The 12,305-nt window shown below is 35.9% G+C and overlaps 1 protein-coding gene across 1 annotated transcript; it reads left to right on the top strand.

Moving 5' to 3' along the window:
- The first annotated feature begins 166 nt into the window (after positions 1-166).
- Positions 167-11,836, top strand: LOC103714137 (vacuolar protein sorting-associated protein 24 homolog 1-like). The gene is made up of 6 exons (XM_039123676.1): positions 167-515; positions 654-730; positions 4,230-4,332; positions 6,392-6,513; positions 11,228-11,419; positions 11,516-11,836. Exons 1-6 carry the CDS (start codon positions 404-406, stop codon positions 11,594-11,596), a joined length of 687 nt encoding a protein of 228 aa, XP_038979604.1. The 5' UTR covers positions 167-403; the 3' UTR covers positions 11,597-11,836.
- The last annotated feature ends 469 nt before the right edge of the window (positions 11,837-12,305 follow it).

Genomic DNA, 12,305 nt, shown 5'->3' on the forward strand with positions numbered 1-12,305 from the left:
TTTGATGAATAATAAATATGGAACTAAATATGTATCTGCAGGCGCCCTCACATGCTCCGTTTACAGGCCACTTGTACGTTTCCTATAATTTTCCAACGTTCCATTCGGGCGTTTCCTGGTACGATTCCTTATAAAACTCGCAGTGCGGTGCCGGTTAGCGTCTATTCCAATTTCCACGGAGGAATCCCTCTCGGAATAAGGAAATAAGAATAAACATCGAAATATATATCCACTGGTGCACCACCCGTGAAGGGGAGGAACCGATGCCTGGTTATTCCACTATTCCCCTTCTCGGAAGAGGATAGAGAGACCAAAGCACAAAAAGAGGATAGAGAGCGACAGAGGGATAAGAGTTTATTCGCCCCCTTCCTCTTTCTTGTTTCCAATTCCGAAGAGGTCTCCAATGGAGACGGTGAAGAATCTCTTGAAGCCGAAAGTAAATCCACAGCAGCAACTCAGAGAATGGCAGCGCCGCCTCCGCCAGGAGTGTCGCAACATCGAGCGCCAGATCCGAGGCATAACCCATCTCTCCTCCCCTTCTTGGATCTCTTCTTTGTTGTGCCTGGATACTAGTTCTTTTTCGATGAATCCGACTTTTTTCTCTCAATTTGTTGATTGTTTAGCGGGTTTTGATGTTTAATGTGATCATGTAGATGTGCAGAGGGAGGAGAGGAATGTTCAGAAAGCGATCAAGGAAGCTGCGAAGAGGAACGACATGGTTTCGGCTAAGGTCAGATCGCCCCGGATCTCGTTTTCGAAATTTTCTAACTTTTTTCTCAATTAGATTTTATGAATTTGTTCTAAATTGGAACAATAGAGTGAGCTTAATTTGGTCGTTCTTATAATTTGTAATAAGGTTTCTTTATAGTGGAATCGAGGAAATATTTGGGAGATGGGGTGAGATTTTTGGGTGAAGATCTTTTTTTCCGAAAAGAAAATTATTTAATGATTGTAAAAATGATCTTTATGGGGTTTGCCCTCTTCTTGTGCTGCTTAATCTCCTGGTATATTGGATCCAGTGCTTGGAGCTGTTATTATTGTTCGTTAGAAACTGTGAATCGTCTCACTGTATTTTATGGTGATTTAGTCATTTTAATTCTATTTTTTTTCAAGAAAAAGACTATTTTATTCCATAAATACTCCGAGTTGACCTTGTTTAACTCAGACAAGGGATTCCATGAATAGCTATGTTTTGGGTTTGGTATTCTGCATTCAAGATTCTGGTAGGTTGGTGCTATCAAGGTGCTGTGTAGGTCCAATACGGTAGCACAAAGCAGCCAATCTTTGAGTAAGAAATAGAAGAAAAAGAGAAAAATGAAAAAGGAAAATGCTGCCAGTAGGAAGGTGTAAATGTAATAGTTAGATAGGCATGCTAGCTATCCTAACCCTACTAGTTTTCAAGGATATGCTGACTGAAATAAAAGCTTAATTGAAATCTCGATATGTTAGAATATTTTTTCCCTTTTCCTTTCTTGAACTTTTTCCCCAGTCCTTCCTCCACCCTTGGATCTTTCTTAATTCTACCAGAGTTTCACTCCCTTCTATCATTCAGTTAAAGATTGAAAGCTCAAGTTTGCTAACCTGCATAGCAATAATTGGAGCATCTGGACATCATTCTAAATTTACTTTTTAGGAGAAAGTTGATTGCTAGGCGCACTTGTAGTGGCTGCAGTCTACAAGTCTCAAATTGACTTCCAGTTAAATTATATAGGCAGTGGATTTAATAAACCATGAAAGGAGAGAGAATGACTTTACATCTGAGGGACTTTATGGACTACAGAGTATAGAGTGTAATGGTCATTGATGTTTTGGTTTTTCATAACCAGAGATCAAAATGACAGTGTACTTTTTAGTCATTTTAGATAGATTGTTTAAAGGTTGTCTTCCCAGCCCCTGTGATTCTGACACTGGCAAGAATAGGAACATTTCCAATCACTAGATAGAAATATCCAAATGTGACTTTAATAACAAACCTATTATGACATTCCACTCCTTATCATGCCCAAATATCTTTTTTTGATGGTTGAGGTCCCTCAGGCCTCAACCATTGCTCAAACCTTGAGTCCGTGGACCTCTTCCTGTTGGATGCTTTAGCAACAGCTTGAATTCATGGAAGTAAAATAGTCTTTGGTTGTTTCATCTTGCCAGCAACATAGCTTCCTACATAGGTGATGTTTTGATCTTGCATCTTCTGATGGAAAGTTGTTGAGTTCATCTTAATTCATGGCAAAATTTGTTAAGGGTTGATTGGTTTGAAGAGATATGTATGTGAAACATTGAAAAAATGAATATGAAGCTTTTAAGAGCTCTCACTGGCTTTAGTGGTGGCAGACTTTAGGAGGAGGGAAGGATTCATTTGGGAACTTGAGTTGGTGATGGACTTGTGTAGTTTTTGATATAATGACTATATAAGGTGTGATCTCCTTATGATGGTCGGTGTAAAGGAGGGCTGATAGAGGACTTTTTCATATTTCCTTTCTCTATATTTACACTATTAGGTTTGTAAAACTAAGATCAAAAAAAGAGCCTAGGTGTGATTCCCTATCATTTGAATTTCATGGCAGTCCAGCCTCTCTGCTAATTACTTAAATTATGGGCTATCTTTTGGCTGAAAGGAGTATGATTGAAGAAGAGGCAAAGCACGAGGGAGGTAATGTGACAGTGCCAAAAGGAGTAAAATTTTTAGAATTTTCTACTTTAAATTCCAAGTGTACCACTTAAGAACAAATTGCATGCTCTACTTTGAACTAGTACTCTAAATACAAGGTTAGTTTAATATTGTTTTATGTTCAAGGATCGCCGAACCGGTATCGCTTGGCATACCGATCGGCCACCGGACTGGTTCGGCCTCCAAAAGCTAAAAAAATTTGACCTGACCGGTACAGACCGGTTCGGATCGATTCAAACCGGTACGGGCCGGTACCATTTTCCACCGCTATACCGAACCGGCTGGTACAGGCCGGTTCAGCATACCATGCTTATGTCAGAGTTTCGCATTGATTATTTTCCTCACAATTTGGCCCATTCTTTGGGTAGGAAGCCTGAAAGTTGTATAACTGGTCTTACATTATTTAAGGGCTAGATGTCTACTTACTTTTGAAGTCTGAAACTATGATGGGATGCACTGGTTAATCCATGAGGATTTAAGTAGCTGATAAGATGGTTGTATATTATCCAAGTGGAGTTGCTAGGAGAAGAAAAGCATGGGTCAGTGAGTTACCTCAAGGATCTTCTACTGCTAACCTTCTACAGTGTTAAATGCAAAAGGAAAAGAGAAAAAAAGGAAAAGAAAAAGAAAAGGTGTGTGTGTGTGTGGGGGGGGGGGGGGGGGGGGTTGCATCAAAAAACATTGTAGGAAGATAATATAAAGAAACACAGTATCGGATGAACAAAGAAAGTATCCCCAGTGTAACCTGTCTTGATGTCCCTTCAGTCTCAGCCAGTGATATTTACATGTACCATCATAGTTTACTGTCTGAAAGTAAAAGCTACTTCTGCCTAGAACTAATTTGCAGCAGACAAGCATGTGAAATTCAGAATATTAACACTAGATATGACTGCATAGAAAGCTTGGAGTACAAGGGTGCTACTGTATTGAAGCTTGCTTCCTTTTATACCCAGAAAGAAAAGAAGAATAGAAGAAAAGAGAAAATGGCCTAGGAGAGGAGGGGGGGGGGGTCTACTCTTACTAAAATGGCCTAGGAGTATGATTTCACCTTTTCTTTTTCTCTCTTATTCTTACTTTGTTATAAGTGTCATGTATATTTCACCATGAAAAACAAACATATGTAAAACTATATGTTGTCATACTTAATCACTTAAATATAACATAGCTTGCAGTTCTTTCTGATATTAAGTTCCAATATTAGTAGATAGCCAATATTTTTATTGTTGAAGTGCATAATTTCAATTGACAATTGATAAAAGTTTTATTTATGGTGAAAAACTCATAATGTAAAGAGGTTAGTTTGAATATAGATCACCACAGAATATGGATTACCAACAATCATTCTCATCGAAACTAAATAACCATTTATTCCGTTTACGCTGGTTGTGAACTAGTCAACCCCCCAACCCACCTGCGGATAAATTGCTCATAAGTAAAGCAGTCTTGTTTTAACAAACAAATTGTTTAATGCCTTTGTGGATTTTAGTTATACTGGCTAGTTATTATTTGCCTCGTAAGTTGATCTCTTCGCAAATAACACTTAGTATTTCTCTTAATACAGGCTCTTGCGAAGGAAATTGTGAGATCGAGGCGAGCAGTGAACCGTCTTTATGAAAATAAGGCACAACTTAATTCAATCTCAATGCACCTCGGCGAAATTGTTGGTATGACAGACTGTTCATTATTGATGCATTTTTGCAGTAGGACATCTTATTTAATAAGTAGATAAATAAATTATATGTGAATGTTAAATATAATAGAGCAAACTTTATGTTCTGCTGTCATTCCCTCATTTTGTAAGATGAGCTTAATATGGGAACTTCTAATCAAACTTGTTGTGGATATAGGTTTTTGCTTCAGCTAGGATACTGAAATTGAATATCAAACTTGTGAGAATTTTTGTCTAAATAGATCATTCTTATTTAAGTTTTTGTCTAGATTAAGTTATTTGAACATATGTGAAAAAACACATTTAAGTATAAAATATATAAATTAGAAACCTAAGCTCATCGATTAGAAGCTCAACCCTACTCAACTAGCCTGAAACCCAAACTAGTTGGGGTTGGCTGAAACTAATCAATTAGAAGATAAACCAATATCATCCATAGCATAGTGTGAGCTCAAGTACCACTTACAAACTCTAAGAGGCATGGAAGAAATTCAAGACATTTTCATAATGAATTGTAGTTCGTATTCGTACTTCATAGCCTATCAGTCAAGTACTTTGAAATTTATGCCTCATGTATTTGGGTGTCAAATTTTGTTCCAGGATTGAGAACTTGTTTATTGTTGCCTATTGTGTATCTTAAACTTGAAGATCCAATATGTTTCTATTTATTTATGCTGTTCTCAATACATCTCCCTTCTCTTATTACCTTTAGTCTGTTACATTGTTGAAACATAAATTTTGAGCATGAAAATTTTTTTTACTACTTACCTGTCTGAAACAGTTGATTACCGTTCTCTGACCAATTAGCTACCTACCAGCCAGAAGCGACGAAAGGAAGGAGAGAGATAGGAACAACCCTTTCCAAGGCAAGGGAGCCCCTTTTTTGCTTACCGCCCGAACTTTCTTTCTGAAATGAAAGAAGATACAACATCATAGAAAATATAAAACATCTCTAGTACATTTAGACTTTCTCAAACTTATAGCAGCCAGCAAAGTACTGCAAATAAGACATAAGATTTTGCAAATGGTAAATTACTTTGTTTCTTATTGGATAACTCAAACGTTTTTGAGATCCTGTTTAAGAAATATGGGTTAGTTGGTGGTCCATCATAACTCACAAATCAAAAACAGAAAAGTATTCAAGAGATCACATGATGTGACAGTTAATTTCATCTGAGTAAGCGTTACTATTTTCTGTGGAACCATTTTCTGCTTTTCATTGTTGTTTGCTATATATTAATTGTATGTTATTGTTACTAATCCGAAAGAAACATGCTTCTCAGAGTTAAGGTCTGCCTTTGGAGTAATGGTTCAGTTATGAAAATAAAATTGATACTAAATTTGAGAGAAAGTGATGGAGTCCAACCATTGTAATTTGCTAAGGTCCACATATGTGGGGATGCACTACTCAAAGGTTCCAAACAAAAACCTCCCTTGAGGAGAGGTGGTCTGTGACAATTGGGCATTGCCCAGTTCATGGATGAAATGGTTTTTGTGTTTGTTTTGTCATTTATTGCTATGAAGAGGCCTTTTTCCCCTTCTTATCAAGTGGACAGAGACTTTATCTTCAGATATTTTTTGATGAATGTGTTTGTTCTATGTAGCACCGATGTTTAATGGTCTATGATCATCATTCCATGCAAGTGTTTGTGTCTCAGACTTTACATTGCAAGACTATGATTGAAGCATTATGACCTGTTTTCTAATAGTATATGAGATTCAATTACACATATGTGGATATATATTATATGGTATGTTATAGCTTCAATATTCAATTCATAGCTTTAATGTCCAAAACATGACATGCAACTACAGACTGTTTATGGTCCCTAGATCCAGCAATAAGATAGCACCTTATAATATGTTATGCCATTGCATCTTGTCCTAGTATAAATGTTTTAAATATTACCAAATCTTCCCTTCTAAAATATTAGTCTACCCTTGCAATATACTTATCAGTGATTTTTTCATGTATTTTACATTTTCAAATAGCTCATGTTTACTTTCAAAAAAAAAAAAAAAAAAGCTGATGCTTATTCGTGGTTTAATTTCAGCAACTGCCAGAACTGTAGGCCATCTGTCCAAGAGCGCCGAGGTTATGAAGCTTGTCAATAATCTTATGAAAGCTCCTGAAGTGGCTGCTACAATGCAAGAATTTAGCAAGGAGATGACAAAGGTATTTCATTTATGACAATTTGCTGGAGGTTTATTTCGCATTAGTATTTAGTCCAAACTTGTCATCCTATTTTTTCGACTTGAGAAAATAATCATTATTTGGCAAGAAAATAATGGCGAGTCTAATGGTTCATCTCATACATATTGGACAATTATACTCAGTGAATTTTTTCCTTACAAATACTTATTTGGATTGTCATGCTCTGTAATTTGCAAATGTCTTCAGATGCATCATCTAATTTGTTGGAATGCATCATGCATTGTCATTCATAATTAAAATTATTCTCTATCTCTTCCTTTATCTTATTTGGAAAAACTATGTATTTTCTTGGATAAATAAAGGAAATATTGATCTTGTGAGCACTTTGCTATGTTGGTGCTCGGCTATTTGCGGATGATTGGTGAACCTTATGTAGAGATGGTGATATGTGTTAAGCTTATAGCTTAAGTTAATTGACCTCATTTATCATGCCAAAATTGTCCCTTATGGAAATCCGAACCAAATTGCTAGCAATGTTGGACAAGACTAATTAGAGGCAAGTTAGTTTACCGATCCATACCTGAACCATTTAGCCAACCTGGGATAGAGATGCAAAGAGGAGACAAGGGTGGAGAGGGATGAGGAAGCCAAGGGTCCATGCTGGGCCTAGACAATAGGAAACAGGACCATAACATGATTGAATGGCAGTGTTGAGGTGGCATTAGGACGTGAAAAGATGGGGGTGAGGTGCAAGATTATGGTGGAGAGAGAAAGATCAAGTATTAATTACAATGATAGAATTACCTTGCAGGTCATAGCCTGTTGTCCTGAACCTACTTAAAGCCAACCCACCAGCTAGTGAAGCTTTTGCCAGATCCATCCCAACCATGGGCACAAATGGGTAGGTTAGGTTAGCCAAGTCCAGATGGGGTGCCTTGTTTGTTGAAGGTTCAATATCAAATTGCAAACCATGAAAGTCCTCTTGTTTGTCTGTCACAATATATGAAAAATTATCATCTGCCCATTCAAAAAAGGTTAATTGTGAAAAAATTATTATATTCAAAGAAACAATGTCTTCACATGCTAAAAATCGAATCTCTTGAAAATTTTACAAAATGCGTAGTATATGTGATCCCATGTATTTTTTGTGCAAATTTGACGATATTAGCCAAAAAAAAAATGTTAAGCAGAGATTTGATTCGCTTGTGGCTAGGAGTTAATTCATCTCCCTGTAATCAACTTGACTTTGTGATTTGGTTGCATATGATTGAGTATGAAGCATGGGTCCAAACTGCATCTAGGTGCTCATTTTCACAGCCAAAACCCTCCCATAGGCCTGCGCCTTAAGAAAAATATCGCATGTTAGTGCTTCTACCTCTAGCATAGAGCCTTTAGTATAGCGATCAATATATAATTGATTTAGTGGTCTGTAGTTATTCAAGGTGGTGTGATCCTAAAAGGTTGTAGTTTACTTGTGTACAAGTTTCATGATCTTCTACAAGATATAGCTAAGTCAATAGGGACTGGAATAGCTGATTCCAAGTATTAATTTTCCAATATGTTTAACCTGTCATGCCAAATCTTCTATATGATATTATCATCTATTAACATCACTAGATTTTTAAAAATATAGCTAATTCAACATTTTAATATATTTTTACATCCTGTTCTGAATATTTTAGTGCTTCCTCAAATATGGTTTTCTTTCTCTCTTTATATACCAGAGAACTTTTTGGATGGACATTACTTATGACTCAAAAATGAATAAAGATTACGTGAATGAAATCCTTACACTAAATTCATTGTTGCATGATTAATCACAAATTTGTTGCATATGTTATTCCCTTCGCATATTTTATTCCCTTGTTGTCAAGTGTCAAGGATTTATTTTTCTAAAAAATAATCACCATTTGTCAGTAATGTACATGTTGTGATATAATCAACATTACAATTTGTATTACTATTATTATTTGTTGTTGTTGTTTTTGTCGTTACTTGGTGTTTGCTAACAGAATCATCATTTTAATTTGAAAACCTATATTGGATAAGCATCTCTAATTTATGTGGCTTCATTCATGTAATAATCAAGAACAAAAATATGGTGCATCCCGCACTCATGCTAATACAGGCTAGCTTAGTATGATTTACCATGTTGGCTTCTGCCAGGCATTCCGGCAAACATTATGGAAAGATACATGATACTAATATTACATAGCCTGAAATATCTTGTTCTAAGTTAACCGTAAATAAAAGATTTGTAAATGGTTCCTAGTAACTCTTAATAGGAAAACTTGCACAAAAAGAAAAGCCTAGATCTAACTAGATTAATTTACCATATTAATGGCATTAATTATGCTATGTTGTTGTCCTGTTGATAATAAACATTTCACAATCATATGTACTACAATTTTTGAAGATATAACCTACTAACTTCCAAGCATTACTTTAATGTAATAAAAAATAATAAGAAGCTCAAGATATATCAATAAATTTAGGAGACGAAAGCAACATCTAGACCAATGAAAAAACTAATTGACTTAAAGTAGTTCCTTTGTATCAGCATGCAACTAGACCATGTGTTTAACTCATATTGGCTTGTTTTGTTCCGTGCAATACCTGCAGTGTCAACCAGTAGGCTTTGATATAATATCAGGTAAACATGGTTAATGACAAACTTACTAAAAGTCACTATTTTATTGTAGTGGGTGATGATGCATTACGGTACAAGGACGCCAGTAGGTGTTGATATGGCTTGATACCTGTATGCATCTTTTATTGTCAGCATTTGGAGTATGATATGCATTATAAAACACTAGCATAGTTTGAAGCAGCACTAAAATCCTTGAAAGTTGAAACTAGCAAATACATTCACTTTTAAATATATTTTGTTCATGTAATTTGAAATTTTCTAGCAAGTCTTTTTGTGTATGGATTTCATCACAATTTTATGGATAAGCTCTTTGAAGCATATAGATTCATGAACTGGTAAAATATTTATTTTCTCTCTGTCCAAGTCTTTTAACTTACTTTATAATGTGTAAGAATGTCTTAAGTTTCAATAACGAATCCCATGCTGGTAAGGCACTAGGTTATTATGTATAGAGTAAGGTCCACCGTTCCGATTGTACCAACGTACCGGTGGGCACCGGTACCGGTTTGGTACTACTAGTTCGGCTTGGTTCACACATCCAAAAGTTCCAAAAAAATTTGAAATTGGTATGGGCCAGTACGGTTGGCCGGTTCGGGCCGGTACCGACCGGTACGGGCCGGTACATGTCAGTACTGATTTTTAACATCGAACCGGACCGGTCAGAGCCGGTACCGGTTCGGTACGGGCTGAACCGGCCGGTACGGGCCGGTTCAGCATTCTTTGGTATAAACATGTGGTATGCAGGACATGCCAATCCACTATTTGTACGCTAAAAGTTGATTTTTTTTATTTATGAGGTTCTTCTATTATTTTATAATGTTTAAGGTTTTTTTTAGTTTAATGGGTTTTTAGGGTTCTAGTCTCCAAAATAACTAAAAATAGTAGCACATGCACATGTATAGCAATAGCATCCTGCCACTTTCCTTCTGAGAATATTTTTTATCTAGTTATTTTCCATTCAAAAGTTAATATAATTTAGAAAAAGAATATTCTTCCAGAAGAAAGGTTTGCATGGTATCAAGACCCGTGTTGGTACCTTATCAATGCCATAACAAATTCCTGTCCTTAACTGCATCAGCAATGAAGTAGTCTATATTGGGGATGAAGGCCCATGTACCTAGGTGGCAATCATCCTGTGATTAAAAATTTATTGCATCTTGGAGATTAACAATGGCAAATTCTGTAGTTGTGCATTGGTGTAGAATTCCTCAAATTATTTTGGTTTACTTAGTTGACTGCACGATTGTCATCCATACAGTTACTTATTTTAGTTCATTATATATTTCCTATAGCTATGCATTTTGTACTAATACCATTGCTAAATTAGGTCTTTTGTGCTAGTAATAATTTTCATTCTGTGCGCTTGGTTCAAGGTTAAAAACTCGGATTTGGTTTTTGTTTCAGTAAGAGGGGTTTTGGGCTATAAGAGGGGTTTTGGTTGTGACAATTCTAGTTTCTGTCCTTTGGGGCAAAAATAATTAAACAATCTAAAAGAATGACATGAAATTAAAAAATTTAAAGAAAATCAAAACTTGACAAGTACAAAACTGTATTGTATCATTTGGTACCTATGGATATAGCAGTTAAATTTTGTGTTTAAACAGTAAAAAGTTATTTTTTTGGGGAAAAAAACTTGTTCAGAATATGATGAAGTAGTTATATTTCATTTTATTGTTTGATGACAACTTAAAATATAATGATCCATATACTATTAGATTTCATCTTTTTGGTACCCAAACCTATGTTGAAAATTCACATTTCTTTTTTATATATTTTCTTGAAATCCAAGATTACATTGTCTCCATCTCTTTAAAAACTCATGATGCCTGACTTTGATTTGATAAAATTGCCTAAAGCAAACAAATAAATAATTTAGAATGCAATTAATACTAATTGTTCCAACTGTCTAAAGCATTTGACTCCCACTGGCAATTTTGACGAAATTGAGGCTTTCTGGTTTTAGCTGAAACTTATAACCCATGGTCTATTTGAAGGGATTACTTTAATACAACTATTTTTCTATTCCTTGAAGAGGGTAATCTTCTCATATATCACTCAGCATTTTTTTTATTTTAATACTTTCAGGCTGGGGTGATTGAAGAAATGGTGAATGATTCTGTTGATTCAGCTTTGGACTCGGAGGATATAGTGGAAGAGACAGAAGAGGAAGTAGACAAAGTGCTTGCTGCGATAGCAGGTGAGACGGCCTCGCAGCTCCCAGATGCTGTTAGGAGGGAGAGAATAAAGCAACCTTCGGCAAGTGAGGCTGTTGAAGTGGTATGCATTATTAATAATTGCAAGGTCCTTTATTCTCTTTTTCTTATTTTTCCACTTTGACAGTAGATGTAAAATAAAGTTTGTATATGTTTGCAGAGAGAAGCTATTGCCGAGGGTGTCGATGATGAAGGAGAATTAGAAGAGATAAAAGCACGACTCGCCAGAGTGCGATCTTGATCATATCATTTGAATCGGAAATAATCTGTTTGTATGTGATAATGTATGCAAGGCCCTTTAAGAACTGAATGCATGAAGCAATATTTACACCTTGGTTACCTGTTTGTCATATATTTCTCATATGGAGGCCTTTTCGTATTCTCTGAGCAGTGTCTACTGGGTTTGTGGGAAATGTAACAACTTATGTCCAGAACTGCTTGTAAAATTGCCAATACATGAACATTTGAGCAGTGTCAAAACTAACCTCTTCCAACATTAAGCAGGATCAGAAAATTAGGCCTAATTCGCACAGAGCAAAGGATTCATTTTAGATTATCCATTACACCTCTAACGAAGGCACACATTTTCATGAGTCTATGAACATATTTTAGCAGTGGATGCATGGACATGCATAATATAGGTCGATAGTTGATAGGCACTTTAAAATATTCTTATTAGTAGTCATAAGAGCATGGGTATAATTGTCCAATCATTTTTTAAGAAAGGGAGGAGAAAGGTTCTTGAAGGTAATACAAGGATCATCTCTTAAGGGGATGTGCCAAAACAAGGAACGGCTTTCACTACACTTCAGATTACAGGGGAATGCAAATCACTCAAATCTTTTCATGGCCTGATAGAATATGTTGAAAGCCAGAAGGGAACAAGTTCGTCCAAGAGCAACATAGGTTTTCAGCCTTCTTTAAAGTTTTCATTGTGTTGGCTTCTTGGT

The sequence above is a fragment of the Phoenix dactylifera genome, chromosome 2 (genome assembly GCF_009389715.1).
Source record: "Phoenix dactylifera cultivar Barhee BC4 chromosome 2, palm_55x_up_171113_PBpolish2nd_filt_p, whole genome shotgun sequence".
Classification (NCBI taxonomy): domain Eukaryota; kingdom Viridiplantae; phylum Streptophyta; class Magnoliopsida; order Arecales; family Arecaceae; genus Phoenix; species Phoenix dactylifera.